The sequence below is a fragment of the Lepidothrix coronata genome, unplaced genomic scaffold (genome assembly GCF_001604755.1).
Source record: "Lepidothrix coronata isolate B3197 unplaced genomic scaffold, Lepidothrix_coronata-1.0 Scaffold75, whole genome shotgun sequence".
In the NCBI taxonomy this organism is placed as follows: Eukaryota; Metazoa; Chordata; class Aves; order Passeriformes; family Pipridae; genus Lepidothrix; species Lepidothrix coronata.
Window position 1 is genome coordinate 2,704,028 of NW_016690255.1, and position 21,707 is coordinate 2,725,734.

Below are 21,707 nucleotides of genomic sequence, written 5' to 3' on the forward strand. Positions count from 1 at the left end.
ACACTCCTTTTAAGTACTGGAAGACTGCAATCAGGTCTCCTTGGAGCCTTCTCTTCTCCAGGCTGAACAATCCCAACTCTCTCAGCCTGTCCTCATAGATCTATTACATCCCTCCCATCATTATTGTGATCCTCTTCTGGACTCACTCCAACAGGACCTTTCTGTGCCGGGGCCCCCACAGCTGGATGCAGAACTCCAGGTGGGCTCTCACCAGAGAGGAGTAGAGGGGCAGAAACCCCTCCCTCAACCTGCTGGCCATGCTGCTTTTGATGCAGCCCATGATGCATTTGTCCTTCTAGACTCTTAAATGCACATTTCCAAGTCACGTCCAGCTTTTCATCCACCAACAGCCCCAATTCCTTCTTAGCAAGGCTGCTCTCAATCCCTTTATTCCCCAACCTGTATTGATACTTGGGATTGCCCCAACCCAAGTCCAGCACCTTGCACATCACCTTGTTGAACATAATGAGGTTTATCTGGACCCACTTCTTGAGCTTGTCCAGGTCCCTCTAGATGACATCCCATTCCTCAGGCATGTCAATCACACCACTCAACTAGGTGTCGTCTGAAAACTTTCTGAGAGTGCACTCAATCCCACTATATTATGGTGAATACATTAAACAGTACTGACCCCAGCATGGACCCCCGAGGGACACCACTTGTCACCAGTCTCCATTTGGACTTTGAGCCATTGACTCCTACCCTCTGAGTGAGCATCCAACCACCTCAGCCACCGTACAGTCCACCTGTCAATTACATAACTCTCCATTTTGCACTTTGAGTCACCTGAACAATTGCTTTCCTTTGTCCCACCTCACGTGCAACAAATCTGCTGTTATTAGGGAAGGGTTGGGTAATACAAATGGGTGCCCTAACCTCTTCAAGCTTCACTCTTCTAAGCAGCATCATTGAAAATATCCTGAAGAGTTATGACTCGTTATCCTCTCTTTCTCAAATCATCTTCCTCTCTCAATCTTACCAGTCCTTCCTTTTGGCATTCCTCTCATGGGACTGTGTTCCAAGAGGACTCAAATGTATTCTGGCTTCTCGAGATCATTCAACTGGATGCACTTGATCTCAGAAACTGTTAGTTACTTCCTGATATCAAGAAGATAACAACAAGATCATTGCCAGAAAGATATTTTGTGTTTCTTAAAATGTTTTTGAATGTGAATGTAATTATAAATGTTACTGGTTTTTGTCTTCCAGCTGACCTGATAGACGGCTGTATAGAAAACATGAAGCACATTCACGCACAGCTGAACTTGGATTCCCTAAAGCCTGGGAAAGCACAGAGAAAAAAGGTAGCTATAAAAGCCAGAAGACTGATATGATAAGGCACTTCCCAGCTCTCTTTCATTTGGTTTGTTTTTTCTTTCTTGAGGAAGATACTGATTGTATCTGTCACGGATGAGACAACTTGTAGTGGATCTGGACACTGGAGCTTCTGTAAGGTCTTACTAGGTCTCAGCTTCCTTTTCCAACATGGAGATGACTGCTACTTCAGGAATGTCACGCAGAAAATCACATCAGTTCATACTGTGCAGCTGTTCTGTCTTGGGTGTTTGCTGGACAAAGCCCCTGGGCATGTACTGGTGTTTTCTCCGTGCATCTCTCTAGCCCTTAGGATCTTCTTGCAGGGTTCTTCCTTTAGCCAGGATCTTCATGTTCTTCTTTTTTGTTTGTTTTCTTTGTTTCAGAGACAATTCCTTTTCAGGAATCCTTCTTTTTGCACCAACTTTTCTTTCTGGAACTCCAAGCTCCTGTTTACCGTAACTTAATCTATGTGCAAAGTACAACACACAATCAGCCTCTGAGTTACTGGTTTTGTCTCAGTCTCATGTCTTTTCATTAATTGGAGGATTCAGGACTTTCCACTTTTAGTCCAGGTTATCAGAATTAGCTCATTCTGGATGAAGTCAGCAACTAGAAGGCTTCTGATTGAGAGGTAAAAGTTCAGTTTCAGACATTCGCTTACATACACAAACATCCTTTTGTAATCTGTCAGTGCTTGTAATTTATGATATTCAGCCTTACAGCAATATCAGAGTACTGTATTGTTTTCAAACATAGTTGGACTTTCAGCCGTGACTTCATGGTTGTATCCAATCCAGCTAATTTTTCCCATCTTGTTTCCACAATAATAATTTTTGTTTTTCTCAAGTTTTCTTTCTCATTGTCTTTCAACCAGTGCTAGCCATTTTGTTTTTATCTATTCCCGTGTCAGTCAATCTCCCTCCTATCCCAAAACCAGTTTCAGTCTGCTTATGAATGTAAATCATAGTTTTTTTTACTTTCCCCCTTCTTCTATTATCTGGCTTCCAATTGTACTTTTTATTCTGTTCGTCTTCAAACTTGGTCTAGGCATCTCAGTTTCTTCTCATCAGACTCAATTGTCCCTGGTTTTAACTTCTTGTCAGTTTTTTTTTTAACGGTCCTTCTACCGCCTGCACTCCTAGTTTCTTTTCTCCATTCACAATCTTTTTATTTAGCCTTTTTTTTTAAACTTCCTTCCAGTTATTCCAGACTCTCATATCACCCAACTCTTCCTTGCCACATCTAGATATGTCTTACCATCATACAACAGTTTCATAAGATTTTTGTTGCAATCTGGTTATTTTCTGCCACTTTCATCTAAGAGAATTATTAAAATACAGGCAGTAACCTCTGCTGTCAAGTTTGATATCTTGTCCACTCCCACATAAAGCAGAAATTGCAGAAAACATCTTCCTGCAGAGTATTTCTGCATTTCTTGAGCTCAGTAGTATTTTTCTGAGGTTTTGACACAGACATTAGCCCTGATATGTGAGAGTGTGGAACTGTGTTTTAAAACAATGAACTCTTAAAAAAATTTAAGTTTGACCCTGACATTTGAAGGCTACAATATTTTTTCTTTAGAGCTGCTAAACATATTTATTATCCCTTCTTCAAGGGTTGGAGGCTGAAAGGTGTCCTGCCCTGGATATGTCTTGTAAAGTTGAAGTCAGCTAGTTCTTTGTATTTTTTTGGGGTGAGAAGAGGGAAGCTGGGGACATTTGCTCCTCTGCTAAACATAGAAGGAATTTAAAACTTGAAAGAAATTAGAGGAAAGAAGCCTCTGAGAAAGGTCAGAAAGACTTTTTAATTCAAAGAATTAAAAATTCTTTGAAAGATTTGCAAGACTTTGTGGCAGATTTCCCTGCTGAGCTGGGACTGTAGGTTGCTACTTCACATGCAAGCGTATGTAAGCATCATATGTAGTGCATAATGACAAAGAGTTTCATGTGAAGGAAACTGAGACATTGCTTTCATAGTAGACTTAGCTGATCATTCACAAAACTGCCCCTCGGCCCACTTCAAGGCACAACTCTCAAAAAGAAGTGATGAGAGCTTCTTTTCTTTTTTTTCCTTCCCCTTTTTTTTCTTTTAACTGTTGAGAAAAACGTGTTTGACCTAGCTTCATTCTCAGGGCAACTGATGTGTTTTAGCTGATAATCCTTTTCTTTCACAATAATTAGTGTGATGCTAACCAAGAGCATGGAAAGTATTTACAAATAGCCAAGCTTTCGAAAAAAGCTCTCAAAATAGGATCTTAGTAAAAAATCAAGATATCCTAAAACAAGTAAATACAACAGTGCCATCAACACAATCCATAACTTTTTCAGCCTCATAGAACATTATACATTAAATAGGAGTTATAGCTTGTGGCATTTTAGAGTTATTATATTTATTAACTAAATTAATACACAGGGAATTCCTTGAAATAATGTCTTGGAGATAGCATTTTATTTGGCTAAAAGTGAGGCAAACCAGTTATAAAATGTATTTGTAATGATGACTTGTATGTTTTTTCTTTATCTACTATACCTGACTTTCATTAACCTTTGGGGGATAGACTGTTACTTCATTTCTAAATGTCATCAACTGTGCATGTTATGATTTATAAGCATACATTATTGCTTCACCTTGTCTGAGATTAAGCATAAATCCTATTTTACATTTTTGTTCCTTTATAAGGCAGAAATAGTATGCTGTGGTGAAGAGGCTTGTTGGAATTTGATCATCTTTCATAAGTGTTTCACTGTGTCAACCTTATAGAAGTTAGGTCAGTGATCATTAGCCTCCAGCGTCACAGCTCTATCATGAAGATGGATTTTTTGTTTACTTGTATACTTTAATCTCAGTATAGTACCTCACTGTCCAATGGTCTGTATTTATCTTCGTGATATTCTTATCAGGTTGGAAGCTATTTCCTTTATTAAGGATAGGAGGCTAAGACCCTGGGAATATAAGGATGGATTGGTCTGACCAAATGTAGAGATCTGCAAGACAGAGTTAGTTTAACCTTGTTTTTATCCGAGGAAAAAGAAAGGTGCTTCTCAGGAGTGATTAATTTGACTTGTTTTAGATGTCTTTAGCATGGAACCAATTCTTGGAAATGTTCCCACCCATTCTTCATTAATTGTAAGAGAAATGGAGCTGATGTCTGCATTTGGTCAGATTGGTGCCCCTAGAAATAGTCTCTGTGGGTTATAAGAGAGATGAGGATGACTCTAAGTAACTTGTTATAAATGTCTTTAGTAAATATGTGATGAATCCTACCTGAGATCAGAAGAAAACTGTGGAAGAGATGTGACCCAAATGTTAATGCCTTAGATTTGCACTTCTCCTTAGAAATCTCTTTCTTCCTTGTACAAAACTCATTCTGGTCCTATGTTGACAATCTTCAATTATTTTTCTCTGGATAGGAGGAGAACCTTCTCAAGGATTTAAGGTGTTCTATGCAGCTCCTCAGGAATTGTCTCTTTCAAAATGAAGAATGCAAAGTAAGTATTCTTATACTGAAGTAATGTGAGCACATTCAGTTAGCTAATGAAGATAATTTTTTTCTACTTTGAAGCTATTTTCAAGCTGGCTAAATTTAAGTTTAATATTAATAGCAGGAAATACTTCAAATTTCACTATTATTCCCAGTTTCCAAGAATATTTCATACATGCATTAGGAACTCGATGGTCTTATTGAAACATCATCTCCCAGTGGTTTCAGATGGCTATTATCTTTTATATCCACTTCTGTTTTGCTTAATTAAATAATTCTAATTTTCAAAGCATATCATATGAGAAAGGAATGTGCAGAAAAGTGTGGGGCCACCAGAAAGGCACATAGAAATAGCTTCAGATCTTGGAAAGTGGTTTCCTCTCCTTATTCCTCTCTCCTTATTTTCTTTTCCTTTCTGAAAGACAAAAAAACCCAAAACAAAACAAAAAAACCCCAACTCAAACAAACAAAACTAAACAAAAAAAAACCCCTAAATAATAATTTGCCATTTACTTTTCTTTATCTGAGTTAAATTGCACTAATCTTCCACAACACAGTTTTGTTTCCATCTTGATTTTTTAAAAATAATTTTCGTGCTCAGAATCTTGAATTTCTTCTTTTCATTTCACATTCTTTATCTTTTTCTCCGTTCTTCTCAAATTCTTTTCAACTTCAGTTCTGCCTAGCTGTTTTTTCCATGGGGAAAATACTAGATTACCTTTTCTCATTTTTTCCTCTATTCTTTCTGATCACTGTTCTTGCTCTTTCTTATTGCCAATAACATTCACATATTTATTTTCATTTTCTCTTTCACAGTTTAATTTGTCTTGGCATCATGTTACTTGTGCTATTTATACAACTTGTTCTACTTTTAGCACATACATTAGTGGAACCACAAGATTTCCTGGTTTTCCAGAAGTACCCCTTTTCTAGTGCATGTATTAGCATTCCTTTTCTATAGAGAACACCTGTTTCTGAATAAGCAATCTAATTATCCCTAAGGTCCCCATAACTTGATTGTGCCATAATCTCAGCTAAGATTATTATGGAATGTTTTTCTTGTTTTGATCAGGATCTGCAGAGACAATTGCTGGGAGAAGATAAGGAGGTTTTTGTTGATAACTGAAGATTTCTATCATTTGCTCTGTACACAACTGCATTTTTCTATTTCCGTGCTTTTTGAGTTCCAATAATTACTTTAGTTGGAGTTGAATAAAACTATAGAATAGAGAGCTCTTGAACAATCACAGTTGGAATGAATAAGTCTTTACTTTTGTTTGCATGTCTCTCAGTAGTTGAAAACATGCAGATTTTCGCTTGCATAGAGTTAATTTCATTGGTGTTGAAATGAAGGTGTCAGTTATCTTTTAAACCATAAGATAAAACATAAGATAACACAACATAAGATTACAATATGCTTTTCTCACTACACTTCATTTTAAAAGTATTTAAGAGTATAGTAGTTTAAATTCTTCCTCATGTTTTTGCAGGTGGCAGCACTCAAAACTCATCTCGTTCCTGTTCTTCATTCACTTTGGCCATGGTTTTTAACTGATGACTCCTCAATGCAAATAGGTCTGCATCTGCTTTGTGTCTACACTGCAAACTATCCTGCAGGTATGAGAGTCACTTTGTGATGTAAAACATAAGAATATTTTTTCCAGAATAATTAAAATGGAAACCATAATAAAAGTAAAAGAAAGTTTATTACTACCATAAGAGGAAAGTATAAAAGTGCTGGTTCATCAAAGTCTATCAAGAGTTTTGATTTTAATACATTCAAGACTTTTATTCAGATCCTGTTTCAGAGTGTTGGATTTAGCAAGACTGCAACTGTACTAAAGGATTAAGTAGCATTTAATTCAAACCATTATGTTTGAAGATTTCACTGAATGTCCTACAAAGCTGAACAGTTATGTTATAGAAGTACTACTCTAGGAATTCTTTGATAGAGAACAGTGTATGAGTACATTACATGGTTTGTACTTCACTCCTTATTGAGAACATTCTAGTTTTAAAATAGTCAATATTAAATTTAATATTTTGTATTAAATTTCTTCCATTTATTTATGCCTTCAACTCAGTAGCTTGTGTTCGTATATTTTTCATAAGGATTTTCTTGTTCATTTGAGCAAACTTATCTGTTATTTCCATTGATAATTATCCCCACTACTAGAAACCTGATCTTTTTTCTAGTATGGATTTTTCTTATTCCATATCCTGGTAATTTACTCAGAAAATGTTTTGCTAGTGCCTTGAAGAGACATGTAAGTGTCTGTTCATTTCTCCTTGTCAAGATACAATAAAAGAGTTAGCAAGGTTAAAATATATTAACTGAAAAGTCTCTTGAGCTTTTTTCACTCTTTTTTTAAGTTAATGTCTCCAGACCTAAATGATCTTGCAATGGCTTTTTTTTCATAAAGAATTTTTTTTAATATGGACTGAAAAAAGCTCAAATGTCTATTAGTCAACCACAGGGTATAAAATTTAAATATAGTGTCATGTCAACGTGGGAGAAATCAAGCTGAAGTTCTGATGGTCTTTCTTGTTTCTTAACGCTGAGTGACTCTAGACTGCATTTTTTTTCCTTGCTGATAAGAGCAAGTGTTCTCTGATCAATCATGTTTTTTCTTTCTGTTCAGAATAGCTGGTTTTTGAGGTGTCCCAAATCTGCCTACTCTGAACTGGTTAACCCCTTCTCCTCAGTGTAGTCAAAGAAATGCATGTAGATATTTGTAACAGTTAAACACTGTCTCATTTTTGTTTACTTTTGCCATGGCAGAAGTTAACCTTTGTTGCAGATGTCAATGCCACTAGACAAAAAGGTTTATACCTATATTTGTGCATAAGCATCAGGCAGGTAACATAGTTGTTCCCTGCTGCTGTGTTAATTTGAGCTTGTAGCTCTATAGCCTAGGTTTGTGCATGCTGCTGTTGTACAGTGTAATGACAGGTGCAGACAGTGCTTTTATTTCTCAGAAAAAATATACTAAAAAACTTATATTAGTCCTTTCAGATTATACAGAGACATCTGTTTTCTAAACCATTTTCAGAGGATCCTTTCAGATTCTGTTGCCAAATAATTGTATAATGCCTTAAATACAATGTTCCAGTTTTTAAAGAGACACTCTGAGGCGGAGCAATGGCTTCTATTTAACAGCAGAATCGCCTCTTAGATTTTGGAACAATAGAACAGTAGACACCTATTCCAGTAAACTGCCCCATTCAAGCAGGTTTCTATTTAAAGTATGTCCCATTTACTTCATTGTGGTTCAAAGAAAAAATACGTAACGAATCCTTTCAAAAATTCCATCTCAACTTTAAGCTGCTGGATGCTCTTTCTATAGGTTTGTCTTTTGAATATATATCTGCATTTCTAATATGATGTTTCATTGCTTTAAGGTTGTGCTTCACTTTGTTGGACCAGTGGTGGACAGTCATCACTTCTGTCTGCACGAGGTGCAGCTGGCAATTCATTAATGCATAACATCTTGAGATTGGCTTCCCAAGTGTCAAATGATAACAGCCCAGTTCAGCAGGTGGTCTTTTGTCTAATTTCTAACCTTGCTCTGTCTCATGACTGTAAAGGCATTATTCAGAAGGTAAGTAAATAATATTCTTGATTTTAGCAATGTGATGGTTTCAGTTTCATTTTTAATGAATGCTTGTCTTTCAATATGGAGTGTCCTGTGATCATACAGAAATGCTTCTGCAGGAATCAAAACCATTTTGTCTTCTCGGTTAGTTGTGTTACCGTTCCCTACAAGCAGCCTGAAGTTCATAGTCTGGACAGATGCAACCTTTTATAACCTCTCAGTTTCACTGGGGTGTCAAATTTTTAAAACCCATATATATAGTAGCAATCACTATCGGATCATCAAAGTGAGCATGCGGTAGAACAAACTGCACGTGAGTAAACAAGAAATTAAACGTTGTATTAATCATTAGGTATACTGTGTGAAACATAATCTTTATAGAAGTTTTAGGGAAGATGTCCTACATGTCAGTAGTTGGATGTTAGATAGAAATCTATTCTTGTTACACAAATGTATGTAGTGTCTTATTATTTTTTAATTTGTATACAGAATGATCCTTTCTCTGTTTTATCAAATGTTATTTGAAAAATCTGTTTCTCTTAAACTTTGATAATTTGAATTAATTCAACGCCTTGGGAAAAGAAGTCAGACCATGTTGAAAGTAAGCCATGTAGTGACATAAGATGAGCTAACACAAAAGAAATTAGAAAAAGTTATTTATTTTTAGCATATTTTATAGCAATTTAATAATTACAACCATTTATTTCAATCTCTATTGACAATGTTCTGTGCATGGACCTGTTAGAAAATGCAGGGGGAAATATAATCTTTTTGTGATGCTAATTATGTAAAACCTAATCATAAAGTTGGAAAATGGCTCATATTCAAACTTTTTGATAGAGATAAAGAATTTGAGATCTTTTCTGTAGCAGCTGTTATGTTCTGTGAATTGTTCTTGCTTTTGCTCTCTTCAGAGTTTCACTTTAGTGTGTTAGTCTTTGTTCTCTCTCCTGAGCTCTCCTTTCATAAGTGTAAGCAATGCTGAATAACTAATTCCATCTGTGAAAATTAAATTAATTACCAATATTATATTCACGTGAAGAAAACAACAAGTTTGTATGGTGGGTTGTTTGCTTTTGACCAGATGCTTGTATATATTGTCAAAGTTCAATGAGATGGGGAATTTATCATCAGTGAGATCAAGGACTTTATCATCGCAGGAATTTGTTAGAACATCTCCCTCTTGTAACATGGTGATAGATTTTCACCTGCTCGGAATCTCCATAAAGTGGAGACAAACCCTGCGATAGAACTGCATTGATATGACATACAGTTTTTCTTCAAATCTTGCAAAAAAAAAAAGGATATTCCTCTGGCTGTCAGTGAAGGGAGGAGTGGTGCTGTAGGTCCTTATGAGTCACTTCCAACTTGAGATGTTATTAACATTTGCTAATAACACATGCAATAATAAATAAGAAATCAAGAATACGTTATCTGAGTAGTGCAGTAATTCACTTAAAATGTTTCTAGCTTATTTTGGGGCAGAAATACTAAGTGCAAAACAGAAAGCCTATATAGTGGTGAGAATTAGCCTTTAAAGAAATATATCGTACTGGATCAACTTTTATTTATCTACCCTGCATAAATTATTATAGAAGAAAATTTATCTCACCATATTAACTTTCTAACCAGGAAGTAGATTCTTCTTCATATGTAATTCTTTCAAAAGTCCTTGTCTAATAATGGGTTGCCTGAAATATGTGAATGAAATGTTAGTACCAGTTTTTGGGCAAGTACAGAGATTGGAAGGTCAAACAGCAGCAAACAAGCCATGGAATACTGTAAATTCTAACATCCTTTTTCTTTCTTTTGACAGAGTAACTTCCTGCAGAACTTTTTGTCTCTTTCATTACCAAAAGGAAGTAATAAAAATCCTGGTAATGTGTCTACTCTTTGGCTAAAACTGCTACTGAACATATCTTTTGGAGAAGATGGACAGCAGATGGTCATGAAGATAAATGGTTTTTTAGACCAGATCGTGGAAATGTGTAAATACAAACACAAGAGCAGCCAACATCTAGCACTTCTTATTCTACATAACATATGTTTTAGTCCAACTAATAAGCCAAAGATATTAGGTAATGGTAAGTATCTAAAGGGAATACATGCTGTTGTATTCTGAGAATATTGTGGCTTCCCGAAGACCATATTTTCGTTGCAGTTTGGGTTACTGACAAAGAACTCAATTGTTGCTTTTTAGAAAAGCATTTTTATAAAAATTATCTTTGTAGAAGTGATTACAGAGCACATATTTTGGCAGAGAGGCAATTAAAATAATAAAAGGAAAAGCAAATAAATAGTTTTAAAAAGAAAATCAAGATTCGTTGTGAGATAGATCATTTGGATATAGTAACACATGAATTAAAGGATTTTTGCAGTTTTCTCAAACAGCAAGTTTTTCAGGGAGGATTGAAGGATTCTTTGTGTCAGTCAGTTTGAAATAACTGAAGGTCCTATGTTTCAGTTGGACAAAGCCATATTAGCTCCTACAAGTCGTGGATGTTGAGACAAACTATCTTATGTCCTGTCATATGTGGAAAATGATTATGATAATGATAAAGTTATGATCATGGCATATATATTTAATGTAACAACACGCACAGAACTTTTTGCTTGGTTGTTTGTAAAAGGCATGTTTCTTTTCCCCATTTAATTGCAGAGAGAATGCTTTTGTCTTTGTTATAACTTCTCAGCAGGTCTTCCATAGCGTTCATGCTTTTTATTTTTAACTAAGATGTGGATTTGTTGCCTTGATTAAGCATTTATTATTCAGTTACATAATCTGTGAATCTTTGTTGTGAAGTGAACAAGCAAATTTGAAGAGTCTGGCTCCAGAGCAATGATAGAAAATTAAGGCACCTACAGTGGAGTGGCAAATATTTCTCATTAGTTGCAAATCATCTGCATAATAAGTATGAAGGAAAATAGAAACATCTTAATATCCATCCTGATGTGGTTCTAATTGTGGCTACTGGGAGTTATAAAACAGTTTCATGGCTTACTCAGTCCCTATGCATAGCTGATGGCTGTACATAATGTGTGTGTTTTGTTACTGATGGCTTAATTTTTTAGCATTACTTTTCTTTGTTTTGCTGTATTGTTTTCAACATTTCTTTCAATGTAGTCTGCCAATTTCATGAGCATATTGAAATTTAATCAGTAGTAAAGTTTCTGTAATTCCTCTGCCATACCAACACTTGTCATAAAACTAAGTGTACTCCAAGCATTAATAAACTGAGGCATGTAAATATATTAATGTACCTTTGATTATATTTTCTAGATACTTTTGGGTTCATTTTTTTTTATTTCTCTCATTAGAGCAAGCGATTGGAGTACTGTCTGCCTGTTTGGAAAGTGACAGTCCTTCTGTTCAGAGAATAGGAGCAGCTTCGCTTTGGGCTTTGCTGCACAACTATCAGAAGGTTAGTATTTGAGAAATGCTTCAAAAATTGTAATGTTATACTTTTATGCTGTAAACTGTAATACAGTAGTCTCTAAGTAAAGTAATAATGAATTTTACAGTAGTCATTCGATTTTATTTTAGTTGCGTAGCTGCTGAGTCTAGGAGATTAAACAACGTGGTAAAGAAGCGGCTTGTCCTCTGTAATTTGTGACACCTTATATAAATGCAATCTGTATGATAATACAGTCATATGTTAATTCTAAAATTCCTGCATCTCACGCTCTGCTGAATTATTATCATTCTCTAAACTTTGCTGTTGAAGTGTGATCATGTGGGGAAGAAAGTCAGCTCATTCTATTTTGTATGTCTGTGTGTGCTACAGGCAAAAGTGACTTTGAAGAATCCATCAATAAGGAGAAGAATAGATGAGGCCTATTCTTTAGTGAAGAAAAGTAAGTCTTACTTCCACCTAAGGCCAATTCTTTATATTTCCATCATTTTTCCTTCATGAAAACATTTAAATTTATATCACTGCAATAAGTTTTTGTTGTGCTACAAGTTTTTTAAATTATACTTTTATCTCTAAAATCACAAGGAGCAATATGGTTTATGGTTAGGCATCCTATAAATACAGATAGAGAAAAATGCCTCTTGGTTAACAAATTATAAATAAGACCCTGGGTAATTGCTAAGGTTAGTTTCTAAGTGTAGATCTGATCATGCTTGCAACAAAATTCTTTATTTTCACAGTACAGGTCTGTGTTAATTCCTAAATTTAGTGATAAGAAAAATTTTTCTTTAAGCATTGACTTTCCTTAACAGTGCTCAGCCTCACAGTGTTCAGCCACAGAGAGAAGGGTTCCAATCTTAAAACAAGTACAATGAGTTACCCGACATTCTGAAAGCTTGAGATTTTTTGCTCAAGTGAATGAGCATAAGTATTGTTTGAATAGCTTCGATACTATAGGTTCAGCTTGTTGAATCAACAAGGTGGAAATATGCAGCTTTTACAGACTAGCACCTCATAACATTAATCCCTGTTTACTTGCATACTGCTTTAGAACATAAAGTCCTAGACTGAACTATTGATTTTTAATTCAATAAACATTTACGTATCAAAATATGGTGTATATTATGCTGTAATTGTTATAGCTTACAGTCATGTAATATGTCATCAATATTGTCATCAATATTTTCCTGCCTTAAGATTCTCAACTAGCCTATGCTATAAAAAATTTGATCACTTAATAGTGGTAATTGAGCTAAAATGGTAAATTGTTCTTCTGAGTACAATGGTGGAATTTTTCAATACGGCTGTTGTTATTTTACATTTCCTGTTTTGTCCTATCTGAAGAGAAAACCAAAACAGACCTTGCAACATAAAGTACAAGTGTTTGATTTGCTACTCATAATGCAGAAGTTAAGGTCATAAAGTAAATTCTAGCAAGGGATTTGGTACAATCTTTAGAAAAGTAATTTTGTATTAAGTATCAACTAGAAATTCAAATCTTGTTTTTTCTTCCTTTTAGCTTCTCCACAGCCAGAAGAAAATGAACTACATGCCTACTATGTAAAATGCTTAGAGAATATAGTGCAGCTTCTTGATTGTTAGTGACATCAGTTGACTTCTCATGTTGTACTTGAACAGCTTGTTCAATGGAAGCCTGAAATTCAAGGAAAGCACTTCTGATTCACAGTTCTGTGGCAGCAGCATATGTGCTATGGAAGAAATCTATGAAGCCTTTGAGGAAGGAGTTCATTGCTTTGAACCAAAGAAATTGCACTATACGTGGTTCAAACTATTTATTCTGTAATCCCAATGGGAAATTATAATTATGCTACTATGTAAAGTATGTACACAAAAGAAGGAATGTATAGGGGAAAGGATGTGAAAAATCAATAATTTTCTTAAATTATGCATTGAAATTGTTACTGTATAGTATTAGAGTTTCTGGTTTGGATTGTTCTTAATAAAGGGGTTTTTGAGATCAACATTTGCTGTTGGTGAATTGTAATTTTTAACATTGCAGGTGTGTACAGTTGTATGCTCAGATTCAAGAACTGAAAATGTTGGCCGTTGTGTTGTGTTATATTAGGTTCAAAACAGCAAGGTATGTGTTTTAGTTTTGAAAGAGATTTCAATTCAAGATGCTAACAATTGAAAAAGAGCTCTTGCTGATATTACAGGTGACAATTATGTTAATATAGCAGTTTATTTAGGACATGAGGTGTGTGCATCCATTTTAGTTACATTACAATGCTGTAGAAAATATTTGAGAAAAAAAATCTATTGGTTTCCAGTTTATAAGCACTTCAAATCTTTCACTTGAGGCAAAACCCCCTCTATTATCCAGGCCTGTGTTGTCTTTTAAGTGCTACTATGTAACTATGGTGCTAAGTTTTTCAGTATTCTATACTGGTAGAGTTTGAGGGAAAAATACATTGATTTCTGAGCACCACAGTTTTTCTGACCATGCTTCTGGAGTATCTAGCAGGGTGTTTTAATTTCTTTCAACACATAAATATTTTATTTAAGTCAGGGTCAGAAATAAGTGAGTTAATTCAAAGCAAAACCTGAGTAATACCTCTGAAAGTTATAGCAGGGCCATATCTATCTGTAGTTAGTCTTTTCTTCCTAACTGGGTGATTTTCCACTGACAGGGGATTGTTGTTTGTTTGTTTGTTTTGCAATGCTTGTAAATTATTCAGCTGACTGTGTGATGCTTATGGCTGGATCAAGTCATTAATAGAAATGTAATTATCGGCTGATCTCCCACCCCTCCAAGCAAAAAGCAGGGATGGACCACCAGAACCCGATTCTTTTCCACTTGCTGTGTTGTGTGATGATTATATTTTGTAAAGTGGTTGTTAAATGCTCATCCCATAGTATGGCAGAACAGTCAGCTTCAGGGCAGGACAACTCTTAAAAGCAGGCAGCTCTGCAAGTCAGCATTTGCTGTCTGTGCTCAAATGGGGAGGTCTCTTCCCCTCATACTGGTGGCTGCTGAGTCTCTTCAAAGACTTATATTTCAGCATACTTGATTGCCACGGTCCGAGGGGGAGGGGGTGGGACCGCGACACTGCGCAAAGGGTCTGACTCATTGGAGGTGCAATGGTCGTTTACTGACAGTGTGCGGGGGTTTATATAAGCTCTGGCGTGGAAAGGACCAGAAAATGGGGTGGAGCATGAGACAGACAACCAGGGGAACGAATAGGAGTAGGGAGTCAGGAGAAGAGGGAGGAACCGGGGAGGAACTGGGAGAGGAGAGATGTAATGGTAGGTCTCTCCACACTGCAGCTTTTTCAGCCAATCGGAGAGAGAAGCGGGAAAAGCCAGGAACAGACAACTCCTGGCATGCCTGGGCAGTACAACTGTAGGGGTGACGTACAATACACATATTTGAAACTACATAAGAACTGTAAAATCCATATAATAAAGTCCTTTTTTCAATTGCTGTATATCTTTTTCTATGCCTGGAACTGTTCCCACTCTGATTCCTGCTCCTCCACACTTGATTCCAACGATCTTTCTCATAGTTTCTAAGTCAAAATGCAGATAGTTTACTATATTTTTTCTGTTTCAGAGACACAAAAAGTGAGAGCACTCGATGCCAAATGATTTCTAATGGAGGTAACCACTCCCACGAGGATGGCGAGAGCTCATTCAAAGTGTAGAAATACGCGTGGATTTCATGGGGTGACATAGGGCTGCAGGGTTACATGACTTCATTAAAGGCAAGTGCAATATAATAAGACCACAGAAGATCTGGATGCTTGTTTGCTATTTCACATTTCTATTTTACTAAGCTGTACAAGTTCTTGAAGAAACTATTCATGTTGAAAAATCTGGATAAATTACTAATACATTTGTTGTTCGAATAAGCCTTAGTGCAAGTGCTATGTTTATCTCAAAATGAGCATAGCTCTATCTGCTATTTTCTCATTATTTTGCAACATTTTACAGTTATGGAAAGCAACTGTAGCAATGGCAGAAGTAAATACTTCTGTTTGCTATTCTGGAAAATCAAAATAATTTTTAACCTCTAAGAGCTAAAATCTCTATAGTCACATTGTGAATGCTTTAAACTTTTCTCTTTCAATATTAAGGAAAGGGCTTTATGTGTTTATTTAAATGACAGCTCTGCCTTCATCACCTTTTCCCTTGAAAATTAGGGACATACAGTGGCTGCATCCTGTCTTCCTGCATGTTAACAAAGTGAATTATAAAATGTTAACATTTATATATATTATATATATATATAATATATATATATATATATATATATAATTTCTGTTCACCGGCACTTAGACTAGCAGAAATAGCCTCACAATAACCTTTAGTCTTAATAGCTTTCATGAAAGAAAATGAAAATATTTAGACCACATTCACAGTTAAATAGAATTTTGAAGATCCAGCTATCTTGAAGGATGCGATATTTATCATGTTTGTGTTTTCAAAGAAAATTAAACTCTAAAATACCTTCAAATTCTAAAAGCTGTAAAATAATTTCTAACTCTGCAGAAGAAAGTGCAATTAAAATGAAGATGGATTCCCTGAATAGACTACAGAATTTTAAGAGGTAATATTCAACTTTCATCTAGTTTCCCTAATAAAAGGCATGGCTGTGCAAGCTAGGAGTCTCTTGAAAATCCTTATCCAGGAGAGCACAATTGCCATTTGCACTAAGTGCAGATATATCATGCTCTTACTTGGTTGCTTTATCTTTTATGATAAGCTTGTAATCAAGAAAGAAGTTATTAAATTCAAAAGAAGTAAGTGCATAAAATCCACTAAAAATGAGGCTTTCAGATTTTTTTTTTAAGAGGGATGTGTCATCTAGTGGATGTTCAAATCTTTCAAAGAAATAATTTTCGCTTGAGCGGTAAAAAATTGTAGATTAAACTTAAATCATTTAGTTTTGATTGTGTGTGTTCATGCAAATAGAGACATTAAGTCATGACTTGCTGATGAAGTTTTCAAACCTTTGAGTAATAGATTTTCAAGCCTACTTGAAAATCCTCAGAAAAAATCATTTCATTTATGAGAAAGGAACTATTTGCTCTTCCAGCAATTTGGACATACGGATTCTCCTCACTCAGCAACTACACAGCCCCAGATAGAGTTTTCCATTGGTTCCCCTCCATATCAAACTTGCAAATTACGGCAATTATGGACTTGTGGCAGCAGTACTGGCCAGACTGGGAGGGGAATTTTCTATACTGAGACTATGGTCCAGCTTTTTGTAAGGATTTCCCTTCACAGTAAAATAGAAGCTACTGTGACAGCTTCTCAAATTTGCTTGTCCTTCAGAGAAATATTTTACTATCTTGCAGGGGGGGAAAAAGTGTTTAGCAGACACAGAGAGATTGCTGTCCACTGGGGAATCTAGGGACACTTTACACTTCATTTGAGGTTTCTTCTGGTTGCAAAAACAAACAAAAAAAAAAGGTTATTCCTTCAACTCTTTATCCCAGATGGCTCCCAAAGTAATCATTTACAGCTACACCGCTGTGATAGCAGTCATACTGCCTTTACTTTAGGGTAGAGAGGGAGTTGTGATAAATATAATTTTACAACACTGTGGTCCTCGTAGGCTCATCTCTTGACCGCACTGTAGAAGTTGTGCATTCTGCATTTAGCACCTCATCATCATCATCATCATCATTTGGTGGTTACCTGACCTCATTCAGCAATTCTGTGTGGGCTCTGGGCATTCCCAAGACCTGGTTACTCTCCTTGTTGTGTAACCAGGAAGGATTTGGCCCCATGGGTGAGGGTCAGGCTGTACCCTCTGGCCTCAGTCCTAGCTATTCTCGGGCACATCTTAGTTTTATAACTGGTGTTTTAGGTACTGAACATCAGCAGTAGGGGTTTTACTACTCAATTTTGTATTCAGCTGCATGTTGCCCTCCACCCTTTCAACCCTACGTCAGCTACCACAACTTTTTCAAGATAAAAAAAAATACATGGAAAAGCTGGTCTCGTTTTCACTGAAGAGGAGATTCTCAGAACCCCTGGTTTCCTGCATCCAAAATGGAGACTGTCTGTGTTAGATTTACAGCAAACGTATGTGCTCAGGTTCACAAAGGTACTCATTCCTCAGGAACACTTGGACCTATTTTGAATGATCCATCCGGATGTTGTGTCGTCATTCCGGCTTCTTTTCTGCTTGCCAACAGGACTATAAATTTGCACATTTTTAGATCCCAGTTCTTAGTGTTTACTATATGCATGCAAGTCTTTGCTGAGCAGAAATGGAATTTTAGTAGAAATCAGTATGGCATATAACACTGTTGTGTTCAAAATGGAAGTGTTGGAAGACAGTTGCAGTTAGATGGGGTTTCAATAAATAGATGATGGAGCTGTTTGGAAACAAGTTCATTATTTGTTCCACAAAATTTTTACATTTCCTTTCCACTTCAGCTGAAAGTACAAATAATCTACTTTATAAAGAAATAAATATAAAAATATATTTTGATTAGTGTTACATTTTTTGCATTTTTCATGTATTTTAAGATGATTTTAGTTTTTCAGAAAATTCTAATAAATATTTAATAACTTCAGTGCTAATGTTTTTCTGCTTTTATTCTGTCTCTTTTTCTTTGTTGTGGATTACTGACACACCATTATCTACCTTTTAGATCCAGGAATACATTATTTAGAACCTAAAAATGTAAATTCTTCTGCCTGGTGATTCTGTTGAATACACAAATCTTGAATTTGGACATTTCTAATCCTTAATATGAACAATTATGTAATTGTTCTCAAACTATCTGAAATAGAACGTTGATTCTTTTAAAATTAAATAAGAAAAAACACTTTTCAATATTCCTTGGTTTTTAATAGAAAATTACATAGTTTATTACAATTTTTCTTGTCCTTTATTTTTTTAAGTAGCATACATTATTTTTTCTACTTTGCCCACCTTAAGACCAAAATTCATGTGAATTTATTGAGATCTTCCGCTACCAAATGTAGCTGGTGATTCTCAAGAGGCTAGCAGGTGTCTGTTGGTCTGGGTTTGCAAAGCATGCCCCTTTTGATATCGCTAAGCTGTCAGAGATATGCCCCTGCAACTTAGAGAACATACTTTTCTCTGCAAAAAACTGAACACTTTGCTAACCTTGCTTCCTTCTCTCACAAAACCAGTGCAAGAAGTTATCAGAATTAATAGTTGTGACCATTATGTATTGCAAACGAAAATATTTCATTAATGCTAAATTATGCATGTTAAAAATTGTGCAATGTTCTAAGTACTTTACACAAATGTATCACTGTGTGTAAAGTGTTTAAAACTTTTACAGTGTTTACAAGCAAGATTTCTTTGTTCATATTGGAATACTAGTTTAATAAGCATTTTGTAGAAAACAAAACATTCTCAAATGTGGAATCTCATGTAGCTGATTACTCAATGGGTAAAAAACTGACTGGAATGCTGGACCCAGAGAGTTGTGTTTAATGAAGCCAAATCCAGTTGGTGGCTGGTCTCTAGCAGTGTTCCCCCAGGGTCAGTTTTGAGGCCAGTCCTATTTAACATTTTTATTGATGGTCTGGATGTAGGGATGGAGTGCATCCTCAGTAAATTTGCAGAGAACACTGAGTTGGCTGGGAATGTTGATCTGCTCGAGGGTAGGAAGGCTCTACAGAGAGATCTGGACAGACTCAGTCAGGGGGCTAAGGACAACTGCATGAGGTTCAACAATACAAAGTACTGGGTCTGCACTTGTGCCACAGCAACCCTATGCAGTGCTGGAGGAAGAGTGGCTCAAGAGCTTTTTGGCAGAAAGGGATTTGGGTGTGCTGATTGACAACCAGCTCAGTATGAGCCAGCAGTGTGCCCAGGTGGCCAAGAAGGCTGATGGCATCATGGCTTGTGTCAAGAATAGTGTGGCCAGCAGGACAAAGGAAGTGATCGTTCCCCTGCATTCAGCACTGGCAAGGCCACATCTTGAGTACCATGTCCAGTATTAGGCCTCTCACTTTAAAAAGGGCATTGAGGTGCTGGAATGTGTCCAGTGACACAAGACTCATGAAAGGTCTATAAAACGTGTCTTATGAGGAATGGTTGAGGGAGCTGGGTTTGTTTAGTCTCAAGAAGAGAAGGCTCAGAGTGGACCTCGTTGCTCTGTACAACCACCTGAAAGGAGGCTGCAGTGAGGTGCGAACTGGTCTTTTCTACTGTGCCTGCAGCGAGAGGACCAGAGGAAATGGCCTTAAGCTGAGGCGGGAAATTCAGATCAGATATTAGAAAAAATTTTTTCACTGTTAGAGTAGTCGGGCATTGAAATAGGGTTGTCCAGGGAGGTGCTGGAATCACCATCACTGAAGGTGTTCAAGAGGCATCTGGATCTGGCACTTGGGTGATGCCTTTTAGTGGTTTAGGGGTTACAGTGACAGTACTGGGTGGACATCAGACTGGATGATCTTAAAGGTGTCTTCCAATCTTGATGATTCTAGGATTCTGTTCTAGGGTTCTATAATTATGAGTAGTCTGGTATCTCATGTGTGCTATTTTGTTTACTTGGATGTAGAGAGACTTTATGGGATATGGTGGAAAAAAACCAACCCAAACCACTTTATGAACTGAAATAAGCAGTATCCTTGACTCAATAGCTATTTCACAATAAAGTTTTCCTGGGAACAAACCAAGTCTGGTATAGCTGAGATCACAATCCATGATGATAGTGTTGAAACTAACTTCAAACTGACAGGACAGAATGCATTCATCTACATCTTTTAAAAGGACACACTTGTCAAAGACTACTGATGCACTTCATTTAGAGCTGGAAAGCTCTGCATAAATGCAGTTTCTAAGTTTATTGATAAGAAGGAAAAACTGCAACCAATTTCCAATTAATTTATTGCGTCTCTCTAAAAATGATGGAAAAGCTGTTTTAGATGGGCCTTAAATATTCTTGGTCTGATGCTGACAAGGATAGCAGAAGTTGATTATTTTTCTCTGATTTTTGATATTATACCATTTTGTGCAATTTGTCCAGTCTCACCTGGACAGAATGTTTGGAAAAGAAGAAAGATGGTCAAGAAAATCTGCTGTACTTCCTTTCACAGTTAATTCAAAGTCATGTCTACTTTCAAAAGAATCACCCTACAAGGGGATTTCTGACTCCTAGTTTCAAAGCTGTTGCTGTCTTGACAAACCTGAGGTTAATAACCTGAAATCATGCATATTACATGATTGGTTTCTAAAAAAAAGTTTAACTAGCTTACTGTTTAAAAATAGTAATTTATTATTGTCTTTAACAATACTAAGAACAGCAGAAAAAGAAGTAAGGACAATTAAAAGTAACTCTAAAAGTGAATAGACTCATAAGAAATTTGGGGGGAAATTTTTTTTTTCATATGTGTGTGAAATAAATTTCTCTCATTAACCAGGCAGGATAGACTGAGTAACAGCAGGTTCTTATGGCCAATAAAGAGCAGTTCTGAACCTACAAGCAGTACTTACCCATACATACTTTCTGTAAGAGCTTTTGCAGGTAAAACTTGTATCTGTTCTCCTTCTTTTTACATAGGAAAAGTGCTTCTCAAACCAGCAGGAAGCATAGGGTATTATGACACAAGAAGCCCTGCTAGCACATTGAAGGTTTGAAGCACTTGAAGCCACCAGAACACAGGCTGACAATTCCCAGTGCTCAGGTAATATGTGATTTAGTTCAATAGAATACGTAATAAATATGACTTGCAATTTTTCACTGGTGTTTCACATCTTTCTTTTAAAAAGCCAGTTTTAGTAATGCTTCCTAATTGGGATTATCTTCAGAATACTGACCTGGAGTTGAAATATATATGAAATCAATAGCAGCAGCAGCAAGTGCCTTTCAAATCAAATCTTTTCCTTCACCGAAATACCCATCACTAACCCTAAGTGGCAGTGGAGATCTTCAAAGA

The 21,707-nt window shown here is 36.2% G+C and overlaps 1 protein-coding gene across 2 annotated transcripts in view; it reads left to right on the plus strand.

Moving 5' to 3' along the window:
• Window positions 1–15,657, plus strand: part of RTTN (rotatin) — a 79,848-nt gene extending 64,191 nt beyond the window's left edge. The window contains exons 42-50 of one of the 2 annotated variants that reach the window (XM_017819593.1): window positions 1,210–1,304; window positions 4,728–4,805; window positions 6,289–6,415; window positions 8,201–8,400; window positions 10,211–10,478; window positions 11,713–11,816; window positions 12,180–12,249; window positions 13,828–13,908; window positions 15,382–15,657. In XM_017819593.1, the coding sequence (XP_017675082.1) occupies window positions 1,210–1,304; window positions 4,728–4,805; window positions 6,289–6,415; window positions 8,201–8,400; window positions 10,211–10,478; window positions 11,713–11,816; window positions 12,180–12,249; window positions 13,828–13,862 (977 nt within the window). In that variant the 3' untranslated portion in view covers window positions 13,863–13,908; window positions 15,382–15,657. Of the gene's footprint in view, window positions 1–1,209; window positions 1,305–4,727; window positions 4,806–6,288; window positions 6,416–8,200; window positions 8,401–10,210; window positions 10,479–11,712; window positions 11,817–12,179; window positions 12,250–13,326; window positions 13,782–13,827; window positions 13,909–15,381 lie in introns of those variants that run through there. The other variant, XM_017819592.1, reaches the window with a different exon arrangement.
• The last annotated feature ends 6,050 nt before the right edge of the window (window positions 15,658–21,707 follow it).